Consider the following 15,921-nt stretch of genomic DNA (forward strand, 5'->3'; position numbering starts at 1 on the left):
AATATGCTTTTCACAAAGCACTAGATTCTACTGTACATGTGGTACTGGGGGAAAGTGCTGAGCACTATTCTATAAATGGTGCTCAAGTATGTGCTGTCTATAGAATAGCATTGGCAGCCCTGTTTGACTTTAGGCATAGCCATTGACACCAATGGAAATATGGTGCAAATCCTTGTGCCTAAATTAGTGTGAATGCTCCCCTTATTCTATAGCTAAATGTTTAACTTAGAGGATTGCTCTCATCTACCTAGGAACTACACTTCTTCCTCCGAATCTGCAGTTTCAGCATCCGCAAATTTGGTTATTTGCGATTTATGGTGCGAGTCCATTTTCATTTTTCAGGCTATTTTTAAGCCCTCTTAGACTCCTCCTTGAGCCTTATCTGGTGGTCTAGCAGGTTTTTGGGGCAGGAGCAATCCTTGAGACTATGACGGGAGCTCGCAGCAGCCATTTCCTATGTGTGATCTGCACGGGGCAGGAGCGTAGGAAGATCGCTCCTGCCCAAAAAACCCACTAGACCACCAGGTAAGGCTTTTGGGATGCCGTGGGGAAGCAGGGGGTGGGTCAGAGCCGGCCCGAATATTATTCGTGATTTTTAATATTTGCAGGCCGGCTCACCCCTAACCCCTGTGGATACAGAGGGAGAAGTGTATTTCTGTACTCCTTTTTAAACTAGTGCATAAAACTTATGCACAAATTCTGTGCCTAAATTTACATGTGCATATTAAAATCCAATGCCCGGATTCTCAAATCAGAACCAATCGCATGTCAGTCATGCATTGGTTCTAGTTTCGGGCCACGTTCAGTAGTAATATTTCAGTTCAACGCAGTTAACAATCAAGAGACTATACAAGCACAGTAAGGGTAATAAGTGCCTTAACAATTTTGCGCGCACTAAAAGCCTGATGCATATAATTCTCCAGTTTGTATGACTGCTCCCCCTCCCTATGTTTCCTTTTCGCAGGGTTCCATACTGTGCCTGGATTTTCAGCAGGTTCTCACTCATGTCTTATTGTTTGTTTATACCAGGGTTAGGGAACTCTGGTCCTCGAGAGCCGTATTCCAGTCGGGTTTTCAGGATTTCCCCAATGAATATGCATTGAAAGCAGTGCATGCAAATAGATCTCATGCATATTCATTGGGGAAATCCAGAAAACCCGACTGGAATACGGCTCTCGAGGACCGGAGTTCCTTACCCCTGGTTTATACATTCTAACTTGTTCACACTTTTACTTCTATTTACTATTTTTTGAGGAAAGGGTATCTTTATTCCTTCGCATTGTGGTCCATCTTCTCTCTATCTAGAATGATTTGTCTTTTTCAAGGCTGACTCAAACAACATTGTCTCGCTATGTAGGGAAAATACCCAAGGATTCTGGACCTATTCAGCAAAGGAATTGTTTAGTATCATACCGTACTAGATTCAAGAATAGCAGTCCATACTCTGGTATATGCATTAGTATTTTTAGAATCTGAAGGCATTTGAGATTTCTCTTAGTGGGTGAAAGGGACAAATTTCTTGCTACACTTGGCCCATGCATCTCTGGAAGGGTATTGTTGATAGCAGCTGAGGCTAGAAAGCTGATATGTCTGAATATTGGGTCTGAGGAAAGATGTGCCATGCATTAAAAAAAAATCTGTTGGAAAATAAATTGAAGGAAACAATGGACCTGATTAAAGATAACTGCTTTATTCCTGCTATTGCTTGCTTCAGCTTTATTGGAACAGTACACAGAGGCTTGATAACACTTGTTTTTTGCCTTTGGTTTTTGTTATTGCCACAGTTTGTAGACCAATTAGCATCAAGTTCTTTATTAAAATATCTGACGTAACTCTATTGTCCTCGGGCTGTCAGGGGTAACATGTTAAGACTACAATCAAGCATAAATAAGATACACAATTAGATAACATATATAATTAAATTCTATAGTTTAAAAAGCAATATAATTCAATAATGCAAATTACAAGAGTCATTTCATAAATTAATGCACAGGTTGGCAACATTGGGCAATGGATGATGCAATTGCAGTAAACCTTGTTTCACTTTCACTTAAGTGCTTGAAGCAGCAGGATGTGTGCTTAGGAGCTCTGTAGTGTACATAGTGTGGCTGTGACAAGTGTGGGAAATAGAGATTGCAGGTGTCTTGGGTTCTGTGTCTGTTGACGATCAGAGGTCATAATTAAGATTGAAACTACGTGGCAAAAACCCAACAGAAATCCACAGTGTGTTACGTGAAGTTTGTGGTGAGTTAACAGTGGACCTAGTACAGTCTCTCGGTGGGCAACTCATTTTCAAAGTGGTTGTGTAAGCATAGATGATGCAAAACCAGGAAGGTCGAAATCAACAACCATTGAACAATGTGTGAAACTCGTGGTTGATGCTCTTGAACAAGATCGTCGTGTGACATGCGAGGAACTTTTTGAAACCACAGGGATTCCACCGACATCAGTATACCAAATTCTGACAAATGATTTGAAAAAGAGAAAAATTTCTGTACGATGGGTCCCCCACTTCTTGACTGCTGAACAGCAGCAGAGATGCCTGGACAATGCAACCGTGCTGAAACAAAGATTTGACATTGAAGGTCAGGAATTCTTGAATCGCTTTGTTGCTATTGATGAAACGTGGGTCAGAGACTTTGAGCCGGAGCTGAAATCAGTCCAACAAGTAGAGAGCTCCATCTTCCCACGACCAAAAAAATTTTGATGAGCTCAATCAAAAGTCAAACAAATGATGATGTTTGCTTATGATCATGAAGGCATCATCATCACAGATAAAGTTCCATGTAGAAGAAGTATCACAGCAGTGTATTATCATGATTTTTTTGCAAAAAATGCACAAAACCCGACCTCGGTTGCTCTTGGCTGGGCCACTCATTCTTCACGATAACGCTCACCCGCACATAGGGAATGTCATTGCAAAACTATGTGAATACGGCTGGGAGGTGCTACTTCATGCTTCCTAAAGTCCAGGCATGAGTCCACCAGACTTCGACTTTTTTCCAAAGTTGAAACAACCTATGCGTGGACATTGTTTTGCATCTCTGTAAGAGCTTTCTTCCACTGTTATCCGAGCCATTCGACAACTGAATAAAAATGGTGTCTTAGATGGAATAATGAAACTTCCCGGACTTTGGGACTCGGTCATTGCAAAGCAGGGAGACTATATTGAAGAATTGTAAAGAAATACTTAAAGAAAAAAAATAAACATATAAAAAAAAAATAGTGTGCATTATTTATGAAATGACCCTCGTATAACAAAGTTAAAAAAAAACAAACTTGCAACAATTCCATAAAATCAAAATATTTGATTCAATTTTAAAATATTAAATCATAATTTCATAATCATATTTTAGTAACTAACTCAGTCTTAAATGATGTCCCAAAAAAGTTGGTGGTATTACTATACATCTTAAAAAATAAAATTAGAAAAAAATTCAAGTCATCAAAACATCCATATTCTCTGAAAATAAGGCTCTACAGCAAGAAAGTCCTCACAATGGAAAAGATGAGATGTCTCTCATACATTTAAAATGAATATTTAAGACAAACTGCCATATCAGCTCTATTCCAAATGGTTTCACCCTCTTCAGGTTTCTTTATTATTATTATTATTATTATTAGGTTCTTATATCCCGCCATACCCAAAGAGTTCTAGGCGGTTCACATCCGTTACATTAGGATCCGGTCTGAACACGGATTTACAAAAATTTTGTCGGAATTGCAGGTAGCGCGGAAGGAGGCAAAGTAGTTTTAGCACAGGTTTATCATAGTTGGGTTAGAAGATAAAAAGGAGGGAGTGGGAAACCAGAAGAGGGGGGGGGGGGGGGGGGGGGTGGGGGGGTTGGAGTGTATGCGGGGAGTAAGGACTAAGGGTCTTGTTCGCGGAAGAGGTGTGTTTTGAGAAGTTTTCTGAAGTCTAGGTAGGTCGGGGCCTCTAGCATCATTTGGGCTAGCCAAGGGTTCAGCTTGGCCGCCTGGAAGGCGAAGGTTTTGTCGATGAATCTTTTGAGCTGGCATGATTTTATGGAGGGGAAGGTAAACAACTGGATTCTGCGGGATTTCTTGTTGGTGCAATACATATTGAAATGTGGGGAGAGGTATTTTGGTGAGAGACCAAATACTGTCTTGTAACAGATGCAGGCGAACTTGAAGAGGACTCGGGATTCGAAGGGTAGCCAGTGCAGTTGGTGGTAGAAGGGGGTGATGTGTTCCCATTTGTTCAGGCCGAAAATGAGGCGGACAGCTGTATTTTGAATCAGTTTTAGTCTTCTGGTGATTTTCTTTGTGGAGCTTAGGTAAATGATATTGCAATAATCCAGTATGCTAAGGATAGAGGATTGAACTAATAGTCGAAATGCAGTGTCATCGAAGTATTTCTTTATGGTACGGAGTTTCCAGAGTGCTGAAAGGCCTTTCTTGACAGGAGCATCATACTAAAAACACAAGTATAAACTAAAACAGTACATCAAAATATCAATCCAGTCACAGCTCATCTCGCAACCGAGGCAAGATGCTGGCATACAACAAACACAAACACACAAAAAAAACCAAGCCAGTGCATGCATACCAACCCCCCACAGCAACGCGGCAGAGGAACACCCGGACGTGAGAAAGCCGCAATGGGGCCTATGTTGCTGACGATGCGGTTTGTTATAAGGTACTGTATTTCGGTCTTGCAGTCAGGGTTCGGATGGGTGGGAGAGATGAAAAGGTCAGCAGGGAGGGGGGTGCGTGGGGGGATGAGAGGGATTAAAAAATGCTCCACAGGGGGAATGGGAGGAAGGGAGGGATATAAGCTGCAAGGGTTCTGCTGCACAAGGGGAGGGAGGGATATAGGCTGTAAGGGTTCTGCACAGGGGGATGGAAGGGATAGAAAGATACTGGGCAAGGGGATGGGTGAGAGGGGAGGAAAGATGCTGCACATGTGGGGGAGGGGGAGGGAGAGGAAGGGAGAGATAATCTTTGTACATGAAGAAAAATAAGACCTAGTGCCTTTTTTTGGGCCCAAAATTAATATAAGACACTGTCTTATTTTCGGGGAAACACGGTAGCACTGCAGGCCTTCGAAAAGTCCCTGGAAGGCAAAGTAGTCAGGGCTTTCTTGAACACTGCTACAGCACCAAGAGTAGTACTCTGTTAAAACTGAAGGCCCAATTGTTTCATTGGGTGGAAACTCGCCTAGAATCCATATCGGCAGCGCATTTAGTGGGTGTGAACAAAGTGGATTCTGACTTTCTCAGTTGCCACACCCTGGCTCCAGGGGAATGGGGTTTGGACCAGAAAGCTTCAACAGCATTGTAAAGCACTGGGAATGTCTGGTAATTGACTTGATGTCAGCAGACAACCAGAGAGTCTCTCAGTACTTCAGCTGACAAATCTAGCCGGGAAGCGCTGGTGTGAACGCCTTAGTCCAGCCTTGACCAGCAAAAGAGCTGTTATACACGCTTCCCTCGTGGCCAGTGTTATGCAGGGTTGGCCATGCCATCCATGGCACATGAGTCTAGTGCAGCTACAGTGGGACAGATGTCTCAGGCTACCACTACTCCCAACAGTTATCACAGGGACCAATTGTCCTGGAGAATCCAGAACGCTATGGGCTTATGGCCTGGCTGTTGAGCACGCTGCCTTAGCTTAGAAAGGATATTCAGAGGGGGTCATAGCTACCCTTCTATGATCAAGAAGCCAGTGACTGTCACAGCTTATGCTAAGTCTTGGAAGACTTTTTCAGTGCTGGTGTATTGATCAGAAGATGGAGCCATATACATAGAAACATGATGGCAGATAAAGGCCAAAAGGCCCATCTGCAGTAACCATTATCTCTTCCTCTCTCTGAGAGATCCCACATGTCTATCCCATGCTTTCTTGAATTCAGTCACATGCATCTACCACTCTTTCTATAAAAAAGTATTTCCTTAGATTACTCCTGAGCCTATCATCTCTTAACTTCATCCTATGCCCTCTCATTCTAGAGCTTCCTTTCAAATGAAAGTTTCTTGACTCATGCGCATTTATGCCACATAGGTATTTAAATGACTCCCCTGCCTCTCCCGCATTTCCTCCAAAGGATACATATTGAGATCTTTAAGACTGTCCCCATACGTCTTATGATATCCATGCACCATTTTAGTAGCCTTCCTCTGGACCAACTCCATCCTTTTTATATCTTCTTGAAGGTACAGTCTCCTGTATTGTGTATATTCTACAATACAATATTCTAAATGAAATCTCACCAGAGTCTTATACAGGGGTATCAAGACCTCCTTTTTCCTATTGGCCATACTTCTTCCTAGGCACTCTAGCATCCTTCTAGCTTTCACCGTCAACTTTTCACCCTGTTTGGCCACCTTAAGATCATCACATACAATCACACCCAAGTCCTGTTCTTCTGTTGTACATAAAAGTTCTTCACCCCTAAACTGTATTGTTCCTTTGGGGTTTTGCAGTCCAAATGCATGACCTTGCATTTCTTAGCACTAAATTTTAGCTGCCAAATTTCAGACCATTCTTCAAGCTTCACCAGGTCTTTCTTCGTTATTTACACCATCCGGCGTGTCTACTCTATTGCAGATTTTGGTATCGTATGCAAAGAGGCAAATCTTACCCAACAACCCTTCAGCATATTGTTTATAAAAATGTTAAAAAGAACAGGCCCTAGAACAAAACCTTGAGGCACACCACTGATAACATCCCTTTCCTCAGAGCGATCTCCATTGATCACTACCCTCTGTCGCCTTCCACTCAACCAGTTCTTGACCCAGCCCGTCACTTTGGGACCCATCCCGAGGGCACTCAGTTTGTGTTTTAGACATCTGTGTGGAACCCTGTCAAAGGCTTTGCTAAAATCTAAATATACCAAGTTTATTCAAGTTTAAAGTGTGGTGAATGCTGTAGTGCTGGTGTGGTTCTGATTTGTACTAGCAAAGAAAAGGAGTGAGGGAGATAGAAAATGCAGAAGTATTGGGGGGAGGGGAATCACGGGAGTGTTGTGTACACACATTCCACAATTTACCTCACCCTACTTCTCACTTCCGAAGTGGGGGAGAAAAGTTGTAGAGTGCCATTGAGTGGAGTAGTATTGCCTACTTCCTAGCAATGTTACTGATAATGCTGGGAGCTATAACATAACATCATACTTCTTAACCGCGTAACCATGAGTTCTACATGGTTTATAAAAGATTATAAACTAAAAACTATTTAAGAATGACAGAAATTATTTGGCAAAGTATTTTGAAAAGAGATAAGTTTTCAGTTGAGTTCAAAAGTAGACAAGATGTCCCAGAGACTATGCTTTTGTTTGAGCAATTCTAAAATGATTTTTCGGTAAAAAGCCACTTGCGCCACAGGTTGCTCCCAGGAATCAAGAGTAACTTCAGCTTGTGTAGCTGATCTATTCTGCCTGTCAATGGAAAAAGCAGAGCTGCTCCTTGTGACCCTGGGCAAGTCACTTAATTCTCTAGTGCCCATCACTTTGAATGTCAGCAAAACAACCAAAAAGCAGTATACAAGTCCCATTCCCTGTAACAAGGATTCTGTGTAAGCAGCTGAATAGATACATATCCATTCCAAATCATTGCCTCCTACACTTAATTTTAAACTAAGGGAGGGGGTCATGAGGGAAGGGACTGCACGGGAATTCGGCACATGTTTAGAAAACCCGATAGTTTTTCTGAGCTCTGAGAGCCACCCATAATGTCATCTTGTGTGTGATTTTCTTCTGTTGTCTACTCTACAGCAAAACTCTTATAGGTAAGCAACTTCAGTTCTTTCTTAAAAAAATAAAATTCTGCTACTAGTTCTATATTTTAAAAATGAAGTGTATCTTTATATAGTTGAGGAAATTACAGTATTTTAAAAAATTTTCTTGGCTCTTTAGCCTGAAGAAAATGAAGAAACTTTCAACTCAAATACAATCTCTATTGGTCTCTACTACAAGCCTTCATTTAAAACTGAGGAGTTGGTTCCCTCCTCCCTAACAGCTCAACCATTAAAGTGACAACCCTTTGCCAGGTACCATTACTATGGACCTTAAGTTCCACAGCTAAGTGTGGCCATTATGCAATGATGGGGACTCCTTCCTCTCCAGGGAACATGAATGCTGCTTCTGCAACATCCTTGCCAACTCATGTCCTCTGTGCAGATTGAATGACAATATTGTCTTCAATGACTTGAATTTCAAATCAACTTCTGAAGCACATGTGGGTTGGTTAAGATAAAATTGGGTTCACCCTTTTGACCCTAGACTGATGTGAAGAAGCTGGAATGAATAGCAGGGATGTCCAAAAAGAAGGAAGAAGACAACCAAGGAGTCCAAAATGCATACGTACAATCTGAGGTTTATTTAACAAACATCAAAAGACCAGCCATGGCCATGTTTCAGTGTGTCGCCTGCATCAGGGATTTGCTGTATCCTAAACTGGTACATATACGTGGGAACTAAGTCATGGATAACTTTTCAACTGCAAGCTTAAATGACCCTTTGATGCTGGTGACACATGCTAAAACATGACCATGTCAGGTCTTTTGATGTTTCCCAAATAAACTTCTTGTTCATTTCCACTGATCTTTTGTTTGCATGTTTTTTAGTTCACCATATGTTATAACTATTGAACTGTCCAAAATAGCAATATTTTGAAATGTTGTAGGGTACACCATGAAATTGAGCAGTTCCAGAAGTGCAATTTAGAATACTTAACTGTTTTTTAAATGCATAATTTAACTCTGCTGAGTTCCCCAGTAAAAGTGTAGATTTCACAGATGGAATAACACATTAACTGATATTAATTCTTTGGCAAGCTCATACTGGAAACTACCTTCTGACAGTGATTATTGGTGGCATGAAGACTAGAGCTTCATTGGAACTCTAGCTCGAGTAATGATTATCTTTATTGTAAAGCTTGTACAGTACAGCAGTAACTTGTGACATCTGATGCAGCTTTCATGACATCTTCACCTAAGATGTGTGTTTTTTCACAAAATGCATCTGCAGTCTTAAGATTATCTAGCTTTTCTCTTGGGAAAATCATACAGGAGTAAGCCCTGAGGTAGTTTAAATTTCCACATTGTGATCAGTGAGATACATGCATTCCACAAATCCTAAGGATTGGTTATATCCCTTCAAACGATTGCACCATTTTTGGAAGAATACAGGCTGAATAGTTTGCAAGTTCTGGGGTCTTGGACAGCTTGAGAAGCTAAACTAGCTAACACTACAAAGTCTCACTTGCAATTTTTGACCTTTTCTGTATTGTATATTTAGTGGATAACAACATGGATATGCTAGTCTACACTGGTTGGGAGTCGAGATCAATGAACCAAAAAATATAAACGGATGCTTCTTATTGTACTGGCTTGGAGGCCTTTTTACAAAGGTGCACTAAACCCTATGGGCTTAGTGCTCTTTGCATGCGCTAACTGCATGCTACTTTTTAAAAATTATTTTAAAATTTATTTTAGTGTTTATACACCATTTATATCCTAAGCAGTTTATATTCAGATACTTGAGGCCTTGGTACAGAATGACTAATCAGCTAGCACATTCACATTAACACAGGCCAACTAGTTAATGCAGGCAATTGTTCCTACATTAAAACTTTTGCCATTCCCACACACATGGAGAAATTAACGCAAGGCTATCAAATTTATTTTAAAGCCTATATTATAGCTGTGGTAAAAATGAGCTTAGTGTGCAGGAAAATCCCACATTAGGACACACTAAGCCCATATTATTCCACAGCTTACTAGAAGAGCCCCTTTAATGCATTTCTTAGTTTTGGGGAGCTACACATCCTTGTTTCAAGTCAAAAAGAAATCAGCAAGTTAGACCAAAAGATGTCAGTATATAGTGTAAGCGATTACATTATAATAGTGGTTTAAGGAGGACAAGACCTGCAAATTGTTCATATTGTGTTTTAAATTATTTTGGAGCTCTTCATATAGAGCGATACCACTTTTTTGCTAGGGTTTCAGTTTGCCAACTGAGTGGTTTATAAAGGTCAAAATCTTGCTGTTTAAGACACTGTGTTATATTATACCCATTATTTTGAGGCTATTTTGCATAAGCGCAGACCTGTTATCTTTATTATGAGAATAGATTTCTCCAGTGAGATCTTTTCAAAATCTGGAAGTTCAATCTATGGTGGTCTTATGCTGTTCCTGCTTTATTGTATATTTTACCCTTTCAGTTATGATCTGAAATTCAGGAACAGGATTAAGGTGTGTAGTATGTGTGTGTGTGTGTGTGTCTGGGGGGAGGGGTTGTTATGAGTTATTCTACATATTTACCCCTAAGTTTACCACACATGGCACATCGTGTCTGAAGTTTCTGTAATCCTTCCAAAAAAATACTCTTGTCGGTCACTGAAATACTACTCCGCTGCTACAATCAGAATCACTCAAAAATTGTCATCCTTTCATACTCTTTTTAAGGTTTGAAAATAGAAAATAGTCAGATGGAGCAAGATCTGGTGAGTAGGGTGGATGGTCTATGCACTGAAACCCCAACTGTGTCAAAACATCCATTGTTTGCCAGCCTTGTGAGCAGGTGCGCTGTTGCAAAAAGAGAATGCCTTTCTGCAGCTTCCTTCTCCTTTTTTTCTTTCAATGCCTCCTTTAATCGCACAGCAAGTTAAAGTAAGTGTTCTGCATTAATTGTTTGGCCCCTTATAAAATAGTCATTACAACACCTGATCCCAAAACACTGTGGCCATGACATTTCCTGCTGACTATTGGGTCTTGAATTTCCTTGGTTTTGGAGAACCTGAGTGCCACCATTACATGGACTGTTTGGTATAACCATGTTTTATAAAAATGTTGGCACCAGCTCACTAAAAATGCTGCAAAATCAACTTGGAAGTTTCCACTGAACATGGTTTTTCAGCCTTCAAACATTTGGGCACACACTAGGCTGACAGCTTCCGCATACCTAGCTGCTCGTAGATTATACATCCAACAGTTCCCTAGATATCTGTAGTGTCTGAGCAGTTGTTATAGTCAATATTTGCCAATCTGCCAAAATGGTTAACAATTTCAAGAGTTGATACCATTTGAGGCCTTCCAGACCTTGCTGCATCTTCAGTCTCAAAATTTCCATTCTGAAAGTTTGCACACCACTTCTGTCTCAGACATAGGATTTTCTGTACACTAGCTGTTGCTTCCCATTAGTCACAAATCTGCAGAAGGGTGTCACTCAAACTCTGAATGCTTCCACTTCTGTATTGGAAATCATCTCCTTCAGTTTTTCCTTCTGCAAGCGAACTCTGGTGTGTTCTGATCTGCTCTGCTTCATTTTATTATTTTTTGGGTATTTGTGCCATCTGTTTGAATTTTCTGCATGACTTCAGTGCTCAGAGGTCCCCTTGGACTTATTCCAGCAAGAAAAGTACCTGTAGAGCCCATCTGCTTTGAGTCCCTTCAGGAGCTCAGATTCCATTCCCCTTGGAGCTTGATTGCCTGCTGATTTATCAGAGGCTTGAGCATAGGCCGTGTGGTCCCTCCATAACCCTCTGGGTATCAAGGAGCCAGCTGCATAGTTTCTCCCGATGCATCATGTGGATTTTCAGGAGTTGAAGTCCACCTGACTGGCAGCCAGATTTTCAGCAGTGAGACCTGTTCCTGACACTGAGGCAGAAATCCTTTCAGGCAGGCAGGCTGCTGCAAGCTGACAGGCACCAGAAGTCAGTGAGTACTCCTTATGGGGAAAATTGGGAGATCGGAAAAACCTAGTTTCAAGGGTTTCTATGGATAGGGTTAGGTTCTCCCACCTCCAAAACCCCTTTTTCGATATTTTTTGGTTTTCAGTTAAGCTCCAATGGGACGTTTTGGTGCAAATTTTCTGATGTGGACATCTTGGGCTTTTAGTAACTTTATTTTTCAAAGACCTATTTTCTGCCTCAAACCCCCTCATTTTACCTTGGGTTTATCTGTAATGGATGCCTCAGGTCAGACTAGTCCTGATTCTTGCATTTATTGTGCAGATTTACTGGATGAGGAGCAGCTATGTTCCACGTGCTGCAGGGCATGAGAGGAAGGGGGCGGGAGATTTGAGCTCAGCCTCTAATTGGTCCTCCAGGACCTTGGAACCCTGGAAAGCCTGGTCTGCAGGGAAGAGATCCTACTCGAAGGCCACGAGCAACGAGGGGACAAAACGCTAGCATGTGGTGGTGGAAGAGGCCCTAATTCTCCAATCTGGGGGTCTTGCAAGGGTCCTTGAAGCCTCCAATGCAAGGCTTTTTCCGATTTTGTCAGCCTTTTATGGAAATCACCTGCTTAATGGGCCCGTGAAGTTCTGCACTGCCTATGAATGCACTAGCTCCACCTCAGGGAGATTCTTGTCCCATGCAGATGTCTCCGCTTCATACCATGCTGGCTCCTAGTGTCAGTGACCCTTCAGAACAGAACTAGGCTGATTGGATGTCTCTTTGCATGCTCTTATCACATGGCTCCTCTGTGTAGATGATTTGGAATCCCTTTTGGGGTCCGAAGGCAGTGGGGGCTCAGATCACAGTGACGATCCTTCAGTGCATCGCCTTTTCAACTCGGCTTGTTTCAAATGTCATTACTGACACCCTCTCTGCATTGAAGCTTGATATCCAGCAACCCTCCACCTCTGTGTTCCATTGTGAGCGGCACTACTGCAGACAACACCTCCTTAGTCACTGACCAAGTGTCGCCTGAAGGCTCTCTAATGGTTGCCAAAGCTTTGTCTAAGCTCCATCCTATGATGCCAGACTTCTGGACTTCTGTTTTCACAGCCAAAAGGGGACTCTGCAGTAACATAAGTAACTAAGTGCACCTCCCTTCCTAGTGAGGGAGGAGTGATGCTGAAGGACACACAGGACTAAGGTGGTCATGGTCCTTAAAAGACAGTTTGAAGCGCTGACTTTGGGTTTCAAGACTGCAGTAGCTGCCTTCATGGCACAGGCCTATCATACAAGATTGCGGACTAATTCCTCAGAGCTGGGAGGGGACACCTGTGTCTACATGATTAAGGAGATGGAGTCGCATGACAATTTCATCTTCTTACATTGCCTGAGGTAAACAGCCCCCTATTTCACTTGCATCACATTTGACTAGAAGTGTGGCTGCTTCCTGGGCAGAGTATCGGGCTGTTTCACTTGATGAAATTTGTAGAGCAGCTACTTGGTCTACTCGCTACACCTTTACGAGGTTCTAAAGAGTTGATGTGATGGCTTGAGAGGATGCTGCTTTTGGGGCCTCAGTACTGCGGGCAGGCTCATCTGTCCCTCCCTAGACGTCTGGCACTGCTTTGGTAGTCAGCTACTATACAGAATCCAATGTCTTCTCTATACTGTAGAATGAAAGATTAGATTCTTACTAATCTTTTTTTTATGATAGAAGACATAGGATTCTGTCTGCCCTGCCCTATCTGGACTTTTGAGTCGCCTGATTTCTGCCTCAGACATTGCCAGTGTTAGTCTTGGGACCTCTTCTCCTATATGTATGATTTAGCAGAGACAAAACTATAGGGACAGGAGGGCTCCTCTTCCCTTTCTCCTTTCTCCTTTTTTTTGGGTTTTTTTTTTGTGGGGGGGAGTATGCTTCCTACTAGTTGCACTTAGGTTGGTTCCTAGCTACTCATGTATGTAATGTGGTGGTCAATGTTAAATTATTTGTTTTTAATCATTGTTCTTTTATTATAAGTTGCAGAGCAGAATATGGTTTGTTGCCAGGGAAGTTCCCCATGCTCCTCCTTCTCTTTTGTTTCAGTGGAGTTTGATTGCTTTGGTTCCAACTAAGAGGAAAGGAGCTGTTCTGCACTGCAGAAGGGGAGGAGTTCAGAGTCTTGGAGTGACACCCTTCTGCAGATTTGCAACTAACAGGAAGCAACTGCTACTGTACAGAATCCTATGTCCTCTATCAGAAAAAAAGATTAGCAAGGTAAGAACCTAATCTATCATTCTTCACTTTGCAGTATGATGGCCATTTGTCATTCAATGTTTGCATCATACATTCATAGATATCCTTTGGAGTTTTTCTTCAGGAATAGGAACTTCATGACATCTTGGCATTTCATACTTGAAAATTCTATACTTTTTGTTGACATGGTTCAATCAATGATTGGTTTTTTTGTGGGGGTTTTTTATAATTTATATTCCGCATATCCTACAATTCTATGCGGATTGCAAATTATTCAGGTACTCAAGCATTATTCCCTAACTGTCCTGGTGGGCTTTCCCACTCTATCTAATGTACCTGGGGCAATGGGGATTAAGTGACTTGCCTAGTGTGGGATTTGAACCCACAACCTCATGGTGCTGAGGCTGTAGCTCAAACCACTGCACCACATGTCAAAACATAACATTATGCTTCTGCAAGTTGACGCTTTGCAAAATAAAATAACATACTTTTCATCTACAGTGGCAAAATAACGCTTTTCATCACCCCCTCATATAACTTCAGATCCAGGACAAAAGAGATGTGTGTGTGTGTGTGTATGCATATTTATACTGTAAGTATAAAATTATAAATTTACCAAATTTGTTTTATTTTGAATCTGGAGTTAGTTGGTACATTTTTTTACTGACTCCTACCCACCCAAAATTACTTCCAACTCGACTGACTCAACAGCCCTGGTTTTATGGACAGACATCTCCTTTGCCTTGATCTGCTTATTTTTTGGGGGACCTGAGGAAAACAGAATAGTTCCTGTAAGACAGTCAAATGTATTAAGGTAGCCTTTTTCAGCATAAAATGAGATACATATAGTTTTCACTTTAATTTTTACTTGTTAAAGTAAACACTGTTTTGTGTAGGTCAGTAGTTTTAAATGCTGATATAGATAGATATAAAATATGAGAGAGAGGTATGTTTAAAGAAAACACTAGTTCCAAAGTTCCTTAACTACAGCAAACTCCAGATACACTCAGAATGGAATATTACATATGTTGGACAGAAATAAAAGAATCAAGCCACGGCCAGAGAGATTCCAGAGTTGCAAAGATGTTTTTGATCTAGTTGTAACCTGTGAAGAGAGAGTCTATGATCAAGTATTAGAAGGTAGGTATTGCTATAGTCATACTGTGTGATGGATGAATGAAACGGCCTCTTAATAAAGGTCATAGAGAGAAAGCACAATAGATGAAGAGCCATGAAGTAGGGCTATAATTGCTAATATACATCAAAACCATATTTTCATTTGTCTTCACTGTATTTCATACTTTGAGGTCAAATTATAGCTCTACACCAGGGGTGTCAAAGTCCCTCCTTGAGGGCCGCAATCCAGTCGGGTTTTCAGGATTTCCCCAATGAATAAGCATGAGATCTATTTGCATGCACTGCTTTCATTGTATGCAAATAGATCTCATGCATATTCATTGGGGAAATCCTGAAAACCCGACTGGATTGTGGCCCTCGAGGACCGACTTTGATACCTGTGCTCTACACCATGGGTCTTTGATCGTTGGTTTGTTCTGATTTGAATTCATCTATGTTGAAACAGTGGTTCCAAGATTTTCTGTCTAGAGCAGTTATTGAACCAGGGAAAGCACTACTGAGGATTTTAGGCAGGAAAATGAAAATTTTTAGTGAAAGCAAAAGACCATTTATACATGGCTATTATCTCTATATTTTATTAAATATGAAAGAAATGTATCGTCAGGAAAGTGCATTCTTAGAACATCCCCCCCATTTTACATTTCATTCATATACCTAAATCATCCTAACAAAATAAATAATCTCTGATTGTCAAACGATTATATACATTGTCATCTTCTCAAGTGTTCAGAAAGAAAAGTTTTAAAGAGACCAGACTTTGGGCACCAGACCCAGCTGTTTATTTCTCTTCTTTTTTCAAGATTTCAAGCCAAAATTTCAGCAGTTAAAACATGTATCAAAATTTGAAATATCTGTACTGGGGCCAGGCAGCCGTGCGGGTTTTGACGCGTTTCGTGACAGGGCTGC

General features: G+C 41.3%; 1 protein-coding gene across 1 annotated transcript in view; it reads left to right on the forward strand.

The window, feature by feature from the left end:
- SSU72 (SSU72 homolog, RNA polymerase II CTD phosphatase) overlaps positions 1 to 15,921 on the forward strand; it is a 127,136-nt gene that overhangs the window by 98,684 nt on the left and 12,531 nt on the right. The window contains exon 3 of the mRNA XM_033921465.1: positions 14,879 to 15,018. Coding sequence (XP_033777356.1) covers positions 14,879 to 15,018 — 140 coding nt within the window. The remainder of the gene's footprint in view (positions 1 to 14,878; positions 15,019 to 15,921) is intronic.

The sequence above is a fragment of the Geotrypetes seraphini genome, chromosome 15 (assembly GCF_902459505.1).
Source record: "Geotrypetes seraphini chromosome 15, aGeoSer1.1, whole genome shotgun sequence".
Taxonomy (NCBI): domain Eukaryota; kingdom Metazoa; phylum Chordata; class Amphibia; order Gymnophiona; family Dermophiidae; genus Geotrypetes; species Geotrypetes seraphini.